Here is a 14,366-nt window from a genome sequence, read left to right on the forward strand (position 1 = left end):
CCATCGTTCCCCCACCTCGTTCCAGACTCCCACCACCGCCGGCCACCCCATCACCGGCCACCCCATTACCGGCCACCTCACCACCGGCCACCGCACCACACGATTCATATTAAGATTGTTTTATAACAACAAAAAGACTAATTTCATTGATTTCGTCTCCGTTATCTGCATTTTCACTTGCATTTCAGGCTCGTCCAACTTGAAGATTATCCTCAAAATTCATTATTTTACATAACTATCGATTTTATTTATCGACCCCCAATTGAAAGACACTGTGTTTGACCGATGTACGCAGAGTTCCGTTTTTTTATAACCCTGTTTTTCTATGTGTTTTTGTCATTTGGTTCGGCCCTCTCACCGTTATTAAACGGTGAGAGGGCCGAACCAAACTGTCTGCTCTTCGTTTCTATTCTGACGATCCACCGCTCCATCGTTCCACCACCTCGTTCCAGACTCCCACCACCTACCGGCCTCCCCACCACCCATTCGGCTGGGGTCCATACGTCGGCCTCCGTTTTGCTTCTCGAGCAGCCGCACGAATCTTCCGACCTTATAACCTCCGTTCGTGCCTCCCCTCGATCAGAACGTGAGCCGTGTCGCGACCGTGTAGCTACCGTGTCGCATCGACGCCTGCCTGTCCTCAGTTGCGTTCAATCTATCTGGAGTGGGTTTAGAGTTGTGATGTCACGTGCGGTATCCAACAGTGTCTTCATTTCGTGGAAAGTACACTCGTTAATCGTTATCTATAAAGGCAACGCCTGACCGAGCCAAGCGTTTGGAAATTTCCCTCGGTATCGTCGTTTGGTCGAGAAAACAAATAATTTGCAATCGAAAATTTGTGAACGTTCGATCGACAGTGGTTTTGGTCGTCGGACACGATGGAAGACGACAAACGACCAGCGAGAAAGCTCTTATTATTATTTTCCAAAAGGACTGTGCTAAAATATAAACTGCTGATTCAGTGACAGGGTGATTTTGTTGTAGTCTCGACGCATGCCAGACTGCGTTATCGTTGTGTTTTTTGTTTTCGTCTTTTGTTTCGATCCTTTCTTGTCTCGGATCGTTCGTATCGAACAGGACTTTGTGTTAAACAGATTGGAAACGGTGTTTCGTGGAAAAGGTGTTTAGTGACTAGGAAGTGCATCGGGACACAGTAGTGCGAATCATCTGACGTATCGTCTTGAGCGAGAGTTATCTCTGCATTGATCGATCCAGCAGCATATAGGTCGACCGTGCTAACACAGTTTTAGTCTGGCAATCGAAACTGTGGAAAACAACTTTTTCGAATGTTCATTGGGTCACAAGCCACCGAATTACGCCACGAATAATCGTTAGATTTCGGTATGGCTTTTTAACAAGACCGACGAGAGAGGACTTTTGATGGTGTTGGATCACGTTTGCGCCGATAATGCTTGCTTGAGAACTCTACTAGTACAGTGACGCTCTGTGCCAAATAAAGGTGCCAAAGAGGCCCGTCGAAAGTACAAGTTATCATAGTATTATTACAAAACTATTATTCACGTTGTTATTATCGTTGTTTGTTATTATATTGTTGTGTATAATTATTGCATACGTTTGTTTTGTACATGTAAATATATATATATATGTATATGATCGCGTGATTTTGTATATGATTCGGTTCGAGGACCATTCTATTCGTACGGGAAGTCATATTTTTCGTGTACAAATGAGGAACAATTACCGCAATATGTTTTTCGCCGGCTACGGATATTCCAATCAACATCAAAACAACTCACCCTCGCCGACCAGATCCAGCGTCTGGGGTAGCGTTTACAGTCCGTTTCGGAAGTAAGTAACCGCTTATTGATCTGGATTCTTTTCCACGTTAATTTATTAACTGCATGATAATTAAACCGCGGATGTTTATGCATTTACGAGGCGTTTGAAGATGCAAAAATGCACAAATTGCGCACAGCATGCAAAAATATATACAATGGCCGATGAAAGGGTATTTAAAGGTTTGTCGTGAACGATTTTTATATATACGAGTTTTATAAAACATTTTGAAATTTCATTAACATTATAATGGGACTGCTGTCGCGATTATATTCATCGAATTCAAAGTCAATGTGAAAATACATATACTTATACGTGTAGACGTTACAAGATGGTATTCATTGTAATTATAATCTTTCTTTCTATATTTTTGCATATTACGCGTATTACGTACGTTTTTCCATATTTATATTTTCCTGTAAATGTATATATTCAGCGTTTAGTCAATCTTCAAGTAACTTACGGCAATAAGTCACCGATACTCGATACTTTTCCCTTTTCACTTTCTGATCTTTATGCGATTAATTTTAATGATATACGAAGAAATATGTTGGAAGGAGAAAGATTTTAAAAATACGACTGGCAGAGGAAATTCGTTACTGTATCAAAGCAAATCGAAGCTACATACGTGAAAGATGCCGTCTCCCCTTAGTTACTTAAAATTAGATTGTTTATCGTGAATATTTTGGGGTAAACCTTAGTCCGTTAGTTTCTCGATGCTCGACGGTAGGGTTCGGTTTGACAGCTTCGAATAACAGCATCAAATGTTTCATTGTGAGGCAGGAAAATCAAAGAAACCGCCAAATGCAATTCCTCTCTCCCTAGTGCATCGTTTTAGTTCTCTGAACTTGAAAATCGTTGGCCTCCGACAAAAATATCCGACTGCCGAGATACATATTTTTCGATTATAGTCTGCTGTGTGTCCAAATCTACCGTGTAAAATCTTTATTTCATATTTTAAGAGATTCTCGGCAGTAATCTTTTCCGAGATCGAATAATGAGATTTTCATCGCAACAAATAACATTATAAAAGATAGTTATAGAGAGATACTTAAATATTCCAAGAGAGCAATAAAAATGTGGTTTATTCGTGGTATCACGTTCGTCGTATCTAACATCTTCGCGACTTTTACCACACTTTCTCTTTGATTGGCTGCATTTTTTTGCATTTGTTAGATCTTTGCCTATTTTAAATGTATTACACGTCCAACGTGTCGTTCTTCGTTCTTTGCACTTTCGTTTTAATTAACCGCTGTCTTTCTATCTTTCTTATTAAAAACACGTATAAATTGGTCGAATGCAGAGTACACGTCGTATACTACACGCGATTCAGATATTCTGAATCAGAGACAAACGCACGGATTTCCGTGATTTAAGTGGCAAAATACGCGTATTGCTCTGGAATTATTCTAATTCCTTAAATGAATACATTTGTAACGTGTTTTTGTTATCGAAGAAGCTTATTATACCAGCTTTTCTCTCGGAAATTTTCGATATGGAATATATATTACGATATATAGCAAATTTATTGTAACATCTTATTTTAACGTTTATCGTGAGACATTTACTTTGCCACTGTTAGTCGATCCGAGCTAGGAAAAGTACCGTGAAAAGTTTATATTTGTCCCTCCGGTACGGTTATCGCACGAATTATTGTTTCGATTATGAAATGAGTCATAAGTAAACCGTAATGATTAGTGCGCTTTGCTGGCTACTTGTATTGTACAAAGTAGTGTTGGAGACGTATAAACATCGTTTATTTTAATTAATTATACCGCCATGTATTCCGATTTATTACTAGGTGTCTGTAGGTGTCTTTTACAATTACCTCGTTTATTAATACGGATGTATAATTATATCGAATTCATTTTATTGTACTGTTTGTAAAATTCGGTTATCGTTAACCTTTTTACTCCGAATCTATTTATTTATCTATAACGTTTTACTTTATTAGAAAATATAATATTACTTAGGAAGAAAGTACAACTCTTCTGATTGTCAGTTGATGCAGCTGTATTCAATTGTGCTTACTGTAGCATCGTTGAATGTTAGATTGTAGGAGGTCAACGCACCTTGCGATTATACGAGTCATTTTCATTATACATATTTACTACTTTGTGCAGACATTATATTTGCACCATAAGCAGATAAGTAATAATTCCTTGCACGTTTTCGTCATATTACGAGATTCCTTTTGATTGCTATCCTCTCAAGTATGTATCGATGTAAACTCATCACGGTTAAGCTAGTACTTTTTAACGATGTAAATTCTCCGGTATTACGATACTTTAGTATCGCAATGGAGAGCGTGCGTTCAACGAGAAACTTCAACTACGTATCTCTTTACTAGAAAACAGAATCATTTTTTTTAAGAGTGCTCTATTTTTTCTTCCGACGATATAAATCCACTGCTATCATAGGTCGTGACACAGCGAATATTGCGACACATCAGACTGAATTGCATCAATCTACATACGCGTACATTCGCCAAGTGTCTCATGCGTTCATTAAAGCCTTAATGAACTCTTTCGCCCACCGGACACCCACTCGGTCAGCCATAAGAATACGGCAGCTAGTCCGAATGTTTTCAACAATGTTTTCATTCGGCAGGGCCGAGCTAATTGTTTAACTGGGCAAGTTAATGCGTTTAACGGTCCGGTAATTGAGCGAACTTTGCACGTCAAAGCGAATACACGCTTGTTCTAATATCGTTCAATGGCATAATGCGTGAGACGACAACGTGTTAAAAGCTCGATTTACGGAATTACTTTCAATGGAAACACAAGGTGATCCGTTGGTTATTATCATCTCGAATAATGCTGTGTTAAATATTTAGCACTTTTTTTTGAGAAATTTATCCATTGCTACACGATAGGATAAAGCGAGTAGAATAATAAACGCCAGAAAGTTCTATCGTAAAAGCAGTTACAGCTCAGGCTGCATACATACTGCTCTCTTTCGGTCCATGCCACCATATCTGCGCACCAGTATTGATTACTTACACAACCAACCTCCATCTTGCCAGATGACGACAATCGTGTGGGGTCATTTCATGAAATCGTTTTCTTCTTTATCAACGTCTTTCCAAGCTGGGTTGTCACGCAGGTGACATACTCCGAACATGTACCGATGGAACTTAGTATCGTCAGTTGTCGAATCTTTTGAGCAATCGTTGTAAAGACGAAGTTCGTTGCAAGGAATCGTCTACCGATTCTCTAGAAATATACATTTTCTAAGCAACAAGCGCGATCGATTAAACTTTAGTTTGTTGATTTCAAAATCAATTTTATTTTAATAGAGAATTCGCGAAGAGGTTTCATAAAGCGAAATGGTTTCTTTCAATTAAATTATTAACACGCGTTAATTACTTAAGATATTCGTATAAATTGTTTTATAGAAATAAGCAAATTTTGGGAGTGCTATGTAGAATTTGCAATTGTGATAATTATTGTTATTTACGAGATAAAGAAACGTTTATTTATAAACTGTTTTATATTAGATCGACATGTTTCTGACTGATTTTTATGCATGAAACGCGACAATAACTGTCGTTTGCATGTTACGAAATGCGTTATGAATTATGTAACGAATCTCTATTGCGACCAATTGTAGTTTTACGAACGACGTAGATAATTGACGACGATCGCACGATGTGCTTGCAATCTGCGTTTCCAACTAATTAATTCTTACAGCGAAACTCCAGTCTTTACATAGCGAAAGTACAACAACTTTATTTTATAATGAATATTATTTTGACTAGAGCGCGACTATACAAATTTATTATGCGAAATACTAACAAGAATTTACAGATAAAACGTAGCAATAAGATGCAACGAGTGTTTAAGTTTAAACATTCGGTAATTGAACTTCTTTCTTCGATGATATATCGTTTTTGATTCTTCCAGCAGTCGTAGCGTGGCTCAAAACTCGCAGAACGAATTAACGTTCAGAATCTACATAGGAAATAAAATTCTTTAAATTAAAATCTCTCCTTTGAGTATTTCTTAGAGTTTTTGTTAAGGTTATTCAGTGGATGGAAATAAAGAAATGCGTGGGCAAACTGCAAGGTATTGAAAGTATATATATTGTGAATAGTAAATTACAAAATATGCAGTACTATGTAAGCCGATCCAGATCCTCTCGCTAGCAACGTTACCCTCAGACTGAAACAACTGCCGAAACCAACGTCGCACGTGTACCGCTTATGGTCTTTCCTCGACGCATTCTTTTGTCTATGCGCTTTCGATGACCTTAGGCGCTTGAGAAACCGAAGACCAGATGTAGAGTTTTCTCAGAAGTGACGATCATTTCAACAGTTTTAATTTCTAAATATTTTTTTTCGCATAAAAGTAATACACCGAGGAGTCCTGTTTTGCGGCCAAGTTTCAGGACAAAATACAACACACACAAGAATACACAAAAATCACGCACCAATGCGACTTAAACCCAAAAAAACAAAAAAATAAACGTAAAAACCGAAAACCCACGACACATACAGTGCTGGACAAAAGTATTGGCACAGCATGATTGTTATGATAGAAATGCTTATAACTACTAAACAAATTGATTTAAACAAAAAACTTTTTGACGTATTTATTTATTATCTATTCTAGTTTATTACATAACAAGAGCAACAATATAAATAAAATAATACGCAAAATAATAACAAAAATATATTTTTTGAACATTTTATGGGTGGACAAAAGTATTGGCACAGTAGAATATTTACGCTTATAACTAATTACATAATAAACTTCTAATATTTTGTTGGCAGTCCTTTTCTTTTAAGGACTTCCTTTAATCTTCTGGGCATCGAGTGGACTAATTTTTTAGTGAATTCAGGTACAATATTGCTCCATTCCTGCAGAAGAACTTTCTTCAGTTCAGACTTGCTTGTGATATTATGTTTCCTAATTCTTTTTTCCAATTCGTTCCACACGTGCTCAATGGGATTCATATCGGGACTTTGAGGTGGTGTGTTTAATGTGTGGGCAGTATTATATATTATCCACTGACGAACAATATACGCCATATGTTTAGGATCTCGATCCTGCTGAAAATAGAAATCCCTGGGGAGGTTTAATTTTTGAGTACTTTTCAAAAGATTTTGCTTGAGTATATTTAAATATACATATTTATCCATTATCTCATCAATGAATATAAGTTCTCCTACACCCGATGATGCCATACATCCCCACACCATTAAACCACCACCCCCATGTTTCATGGTGGCTTGCAGATTCAGTTCGTCCATCTCTGTGTTGGGTTTTCGCCATACTAATATTCTGCCGTCAGATTTAAAAATATTAAACTTACTTTCATCTGAAAACATGATCTTTTCCCAAAAATCAGTATCTTTCGTAACAAACTCTTTCGCGAATTCCACTCTTTTCTTTTGGTTTATTTTACTGATGTAGGGCTTTCTTCGTGCTGCACGGGCAGAATAACCGGCATCCTTCAATACCCTACGTACAGTTTTGGTACTTACTTCTTTTTCACACTCAGCTTTTAACATCGAAGCAATTTCAGTCGAATTAGTTTTTGGATCCTTCTTTACAATATTTACGATTTTCCTTTTTTCTCGAATTGTTACCTTAGAAGGGCGACCACTCCTAATTTGATTCTCTAGATTTTCTTCACTTTTAAAGCGTTTTATGACTGAACGCACAGTAAAACGACTTCTGTTTATGATTTGTGCAATTTCGTTGTAAGATTTATTCATCTTATATAAATTTAATATTATTTTTCTTTCTTCAATTGTGGTTTCTTTCGTTTTTCTAGACATTATTACTCTTTCTTGGTTTTTTGTTGTTTAATAACTGAAGTCTCCAGTTTCACTGATCGAGTGTTATAATTAAGAAGATTAAAGGAAGTCCTTAAAAGAAAAGGACTGCCAACAAAATATTAGAAGTTTATTATGTAATTAGTTATAAGCGTAAATATTCTACTGTGCCAATACTTTTGTCCACCCATAAAATGTTCAAAAAATATATTTTTGTTATTATTTTGCGTATTATTTTATTTATATTGTTGCTCTTGTTATGTAATAAACTAGGATAGATAATAAATAAATACGTCAAAAAGTTTTTTGTTTAAATCAATTTGTTTAATAGTTATAAGCATTTGTATCATAACAATCTTGCTGTGCCAATACTTTTGTCCAGCACTGTATTAGACCATGGCTACGTCGTACCGACGCGTATCGGTACTTTTGCCTAATCCACCCTACAACCGAAATTCATTGTTTATTGTGAATAACATACACATGTAATACTCATCTTCTTGGACAATAAACGTTATAAAAAAAAAAAAAAAAAAATTTCTAAATATTTAAACAAAAATTTAAAATTAGAACTTATTTAGACGAATATTTGTTTCAGCTAATATTTGCAAAATAAATATTTTAATTACTCGCTAAATATTCCAATATTAATTTTTAAACCATTTAATCTTTTGATCGATCTTTCCAAACTGAAGTTGAACAAACATCAAGTATAATATTCTACGCTGGCATAATTAAAAAAAATACTCCGCAACCATCAGTGACTCATCGTCTTTAATTCGCTTTTCTTTCCATCCTCTCGTCGCGTTTGCTCGAATCGTTTGTCAGTGGCGAGCGCAAAGGAATAACAACAGCCAAAGCTCTTACTAAACTTATTAGCTGAGAATCGAGAGAACTTTCCATTTTGTTTCAAATTTAGCACCTTCGCTGCCAATTAATAGTCGCGTTTTGCGACTGGTGGCGGATGTCGCGGCTGCGATTCTCGTTACGCAAAGCAACCCTGTCTCGTAAAGTGGCCAATAATAATATCAGCATAGTGTCACCCTTTGGTCCGTTCGCTCCCCTCGTGTTCGTTCCGGGCTGAGCAACTTCTGAGGCGTCTTGAGATTCTGAGAAGTCTGGATCCGGATTAGTTCTACATGGACCTAAGGGGTAGTGCTTAATATATCAGAGTCAGATGTTGGGGTGCTGCCGAAAAAGAGGATGGCCACGGTTACAGGCCTGTGGTTCGCGAGGTAAACGGGATTACGTGCACCGCAAGCTTCTAAATAGACCTCGCTAAAAGAAATGACTGGTTCTCTCCCCCTCGTCTCTTTGTGACTATGGAAAAAGATGAACAACGCTAATGACACGCTGCGCATCTCTGCGTCCAATGTGTCATTTTCAGCTTCAAATGCGTACGTTAATTTGTACCATTAGCGTCGTAGCGTGCAACGTTGTTGTCTTTCTGCAGCGTGTTATTTTTAGAGAAACGAAGTTTATTACATTGAAACGCGCGTATTGTTCATATTTAATGATTTTTGCCTTTAGCAAAGTATTAAACCTCGCCATCTTAGAAATCGAACTGACCGACTTTTCAGTTTTATCGCCTAAGTACGCGATTAATTAGTTCGATTTTGAAGAAATCAATTACGTACTGATTTCCACGAGTTCATTTTCTGTGAGTAGATGACATAGATAACGGTAGATTGCAAGGTAAATTTAAAACGTGTTGTTTGAACGTCACCTTTCCTCTGTTTCTTTAATGTATGGAGTTGACAAACGCGACGTCTGAATAGGTCAAATCGTGTAATTTGTTTTTCAATATTTTACTCTCTAATTCGTATTTGTCGAATTGTTTTCACGTAATATATTTTGGATAATGATTAGAGCGCGTCATAGTGAAATCTACGAATTCTATTCATGTAAAAGCGAAATTAATCAGTTTGGATTGTGAGAGGTTCTTATATGAAATAAAAATTAAATAGACGGTTTATAAATGTTGAATGAGACTTTGTCTATGAGCACACCGATGCTTAAGACGAATTTCTGAGCGTGAGACGTCCCAGAAGGGAAGCGAGGTCAGATTTTCCAGACTGCACGGTGCGCGCGAATAATAGCGGAACTCTTAGAACTTGTTAAGATCCGTGACAACCCGCTGGAGAGACATTATCCGTTAATTACTCATTTCACATTTCAACACTGGTCAGCAGGAATAGCGTTTGGATGAAATCTAAATTAAACCTTTCTGGAAATTCTGCATTTCCTTACTACTCGTATACCGTAACTCGGTTTGAAGTGGCCCGCAACTATAAATCACTGACATGACATGCATCACGCAAACAGTTTTACATCGAGCTAACCCGCCGTTTCGTTAGAACGTAGAAAATTGCAATCAAAATCTGGGTCGCGTTTAATTATAACGAATCGTTCCTTAAATTCCGCCGGATGTCATACCGCGAATTTTCACACTCTCGAATGTAATTTCAGTTGTTCAGTAATAAATGTAAGTTCAGTTGTTGAAATTAATTGTTTCTATCTTGAATTTGTACCATTCTTTTAGTTGATTCATCGTCGAGGGAACTCGTATCGTCGATAGAAGAAACTAAAAGGAATCGTTTTCTGTTGTTGCCAATTGCGAATACGATTTTCCATGGATATTCGGCATCAAAAGTTATTAAGAAAACGATGGAAAAGGAAAGTAAAAAGAAGCAACGCATTCGCCGGACGTTTCAAGTAGTTGAATTTTTAGCCTGTTAAAATTAAAGAGCTGAAATTTTAGCGGGAGATTCTTCGGATGATCGTTATGTCGTCTGATTAATAGTTTGTCTATGCGCAAACCTTGTCCTTAGGATCGAATGTTTTACTTTGAACCGATAGTCGCTCTGGAAATAGAACGCGATCTTCATCTTGATCCTTTTTAAAAGTTTCATCTAATTCGGTCTAGTTCGTACAGTCTATTTCGTATGGAATCAGGAGCCACCACGTGCCTCCGCTCCGTTTTCGGCCCTATTCTAAAAATAAACTATCTTTAAGCTTCGGTGACGTACTTTCATTATCGTCTCCAGGAGCCGTAAAAGAAAGAAAGGTTCCTGTTCTTCATTTTGCATTCTCGATTTTTAAAATAATATTACAGTTCCTCGTTTATCAGAAAATATCAATTAGCATATATCTATGGAATTAATTTTATATTGTATTGCGCGCATGTACGTATATGAATTAATTGGCGATTAATTGGTATTCTTTTTCGTGTTTGTTACAGCACAAATATGCCACTGCAGGACATTACGATGAATCAAACTATGCCGTTAATAAATGGTAAGTAGCAACCTTAAATATTAAATTTTTCTTTGATTAGCGTCGAAAAGACCGGTTGAATCGTTTGATTCGTTAAGGAATAAACAAAAATTACTATTTTCATTAACAAATCTAATTATTCCTAAATTATTACCTTTTGAAGAGAGATAGGTGTCTTTTCTCTGTTTTCTTTAAAACAAGGATAGATTATTTATCAGCGAATATCTTCAAAATGTAACAAAAGTATGTAAATATATCTATACAATGTAACAGTGTACAAGCTTCCTAAAGCTTAAAAGCTTTAGCTTCCAAGCTTAAAAAAGCTTCCTAACATTGAAGATAAAATAGAAGAATCGTTATTAGTAAAATAGTAATCAGATTCCAATTTTATGCATAAAAATTTCTACGAAACATCGAGCGTCGTTACCGTTTGTGGAAACGAGTACGAAACTGAGATAGAAAAATTGGAGCAGCAAAACGGGGTTAGAAGGAATATTACAGACACGAAACTCTGACACCATCAGCGTCAAGATGCTAAATGTTAATAAAACTGTTGGTTAGAAAGAAACTAATTAAACGTGAAAAGTCCTTATTTAATTTTACGTTTTTAATAAAACTTGCAAAAATAACGTGATCGTATCTTTAAACGAAGCGAGAAATATATTTCGTTATCAAGGAAGAGAAATTCCGAAGAACGTACGTTATCGAGATTCAAGAGAATATGACTTATAGCTGTTAAAAGATAAAAAAATAAAAAAATAAATAAAACTAAAAAATAAAAATAAAAAATAAAAACTTGGTGCTCGTAAGATAAACTGTGCATGGGTGAAGGCACATTATCTGCGTTTCGTATAATACGATGAATATATTTCGATGAATTTCGAAGCGACTAATAAATCGATATATTGACTTTCATTATAACGATCACTGATAAATACATTATTACAAAATTATATACGAAAATAACATTATTTCCGAAATATAAACTTTTCGTACGCGTGTACGCATATTTTTATATATAATGGAACATATTTATCTATAGAAATAAAGAATACGTATCGCGTTAATAACAAAGCTATAGATATTTTCGAACGTCTCCGTAAATGAAGCGTTAAGACGAGCGATTCAGCGATTAATGACTCGTTAAAATTTTCAAACGTCTATCGATCATCAGGATGGAACGGATACAATTTTACGGTGTGTGATCAAGGTAGAATATCGTTGCGTAAGAGCCGATTACATTTATTGCTTATAGTCCCAGATCGGATGAACGTATCGCGTACAGATATCCTTGCAAATTAAGTGATTGCTCGAATGAGAGGTCACCGATATTAGAGTCGACAATGGAACGATCAGTTACCTTCCTGTTTCCCTAGTGAAACTACCTTCATTGGCTATTTCCCTCGAGCAATTGACCCCCTGTCGACATCGGTCATAGTCGATGAACAGCTGATTGTCTCATGGAGAACGATCGTTCGTCCTAAATTCGCGTACGAAAATATACTCGTCGTTCTGAAGATTGATCTCGAACGGAATTCCTTCTGACATGCGCGGATTACCATTTTGTTGGAATAAATATTACCTTAGATCGTAAATACCTCTTTGTCCGATCTGGCTTTAATTAGATCTTGCCCGCAAGAATTCAAATTGCATCTATCGCGATGAAAACGGGGCAACGAACCTTGTTCCACTCGGCTACTGCTATTTTACGTCCACGCAGACGCCGCGCCGCGACGCGCGCCGACGAGACGTAATCTCACGTTTACGACAGGGGTGGTCACGCCCGGTGTTTCAAACGCAGCCTCTTAATTCATCCGAGGTTCCAACGAAATCTGTTTATTCGCCGAACAATGACAGAAACTTTGCGTCAAATTCGACCGATATGCTTCCGAACTCTTCCATAACTGGTACAGAATGGTAAAGTCGACGAAATACAGGGATACGCGTATCGTTTTAAAAGACAAAAGAAAATCTTTAGCACCAGGAACCTGTGGCCAATGGCCAAAAGTTAGCTATATCAGCCCGGTTGCTTTGTGGTATACGCATAAATTTGGCCCTTGGTAAACGAATCTGTGCCAGAACCAACCGACATCTTGGCCCGGTCCTATCCGCGATCTATACGTTTCCGTGATCCGCGATCTATAGATAAAGATCGCACGTGGCCGCACGTTCCATACGCCGCGTTGATTTTCGTTCGCGCGCGAAACATCGGCTCTTCGTTTACAACAGCTGCGCCCAGTCGGCGTTTTAAACGATGCCTCGCACCGACGTGAAATATTCGACCTGCTAGCGAACGATTCGTACCGATAGATTCGCGGCGATGGGTTCGTGGCATTATAACGAACGCGACGGGGTCTCTTCGCATTAATGCGAAAAATTCGAATGAAAGCCCATTATGCGGATAAACGAGGCAACGTCGCTACGAGTGGCATTACGATTTTCCACGTATAATCCTTCCTATTGTTCGAATGCCTTTAGCGATTGCAAGAAATCTGATAGCACTTGCCTTTACCGAATTGGTAGTCGCGATGTTAAGGTACTTGCGCTTATTTTAGCATTCGCGTACTAGCCGATTAGGCTCGGTATATTATATTTCGTGTCGTTTAATAGCAATCGTTCGCGTGACTAGAAAAATTTCACACCGCGTAAACGAAACGCGTGGAAATTGATAAAAAAGAATATCTTCCTCAGCCGTCATAGTTCGTTTCAAAGCTCGCAAGCTAATACAATGCGTTTGCAGCGTAGTTCGTAACTTTCCCTCCGAAACAAAGATGTTCGATGCATCCTAGAAAAATGTTTTTCGCGATCTCAAATTACAGGAAGCAGTGATCCATTTATTTCGGTGGGTTCCGCGGCCAGAGAGACAGAGACAGAGCGAAAGAGAGAGAGTAGGAGAAACGTGTCGCGACTCTGTATTTATTTCTGTAACACGTTGCCCTGTGGTTCTGCGGCACGTTATTCGCCACCTTTGCGAACGATTTCCATGTTGAACGACACGATCTTGCTTCTAGATAAAACACCATGCACATTGCGGAGCATTGTCCAAGTGAACCGGTTGTTTATTTCTCCAGATGGTCGAACTCTCCTATCGTCCAAACTTTCTCCCGATGCTCGGAATGCGAAATTTGCATCGAACACCAAGCTTCAAGCGTTAGACGCCGATGGTAGCCAAACTCTTCGCTATTTCTGCTCGCGTATTGATTCTTCCTGATTTCTCAAGACTTTAAGTTGCAGGTGTTATTGGATTTAATTGAATAGCTAGGAAGGTTGTTATCAACTTTGGTTAGTCGTAGTACGTCGATGGTGAGAAATTTGTTGAATTAGGAGTTTACGAAAATACGCGAAACTAGTAGGAATACGTTACGTTTATTTTGCGACGAACAGTTTGCTGAGATCTTAACGTAAAACAGAATATCGAAATCGACACGACTGTTTTCAATCAGCATGTGTGAAATGGATTATAATATAGACATTTGTTCCGATTAAGCTCCGTGTTATCGCTATAGAATTG

The 14,366-nt window shown here is 37.6% G+C and overlaps 1 protein-coding gene across 2 annotated transcripts in view; it reads left to right on the forward strand.

Moving 5' to 3' along the window:
* Positions 1–14,366, forward strand: part of LOC132911169 (centrosomin) — a 44,513-nt gene that overhangs the window by 4,310 nt on the left and 25,837 nt on the right. The window contains exons 1-2 of one of the 2 annotated variants that reach the window (XM_060967584.1): positions 506–1,809; positions 10,821–10,876. In XM_060967584.1, coding sequence (XP_060823567.1) covers positions 1,631–1,809; positions 10,821–10,876 — 235 coding nt within the window. In that variant the 5' untranslated portion in view covers positions 506–1,630. Of the gene's footprint in view, positions 1–505; positions 1,810–10,820; positions 10,877–14,366 lie in introns of those variants that run through there. The other variant, XM_060967592.1, reaches the window with a different exon arrangement.

The sequence above is a fragment of the Bombus pascuorum genome, chromosome 1 (assembly GCF_905332965.1).
Source record: "Bombus pascuorum chromosome 1, iyBomPasc1.1, whole genome shotgun sequence".
NCBI lineage: Eukaryota > Metazoa > Arthropoda > Insecta > Hymenoptera > Apidae > Bombus > Bombus pascuorum.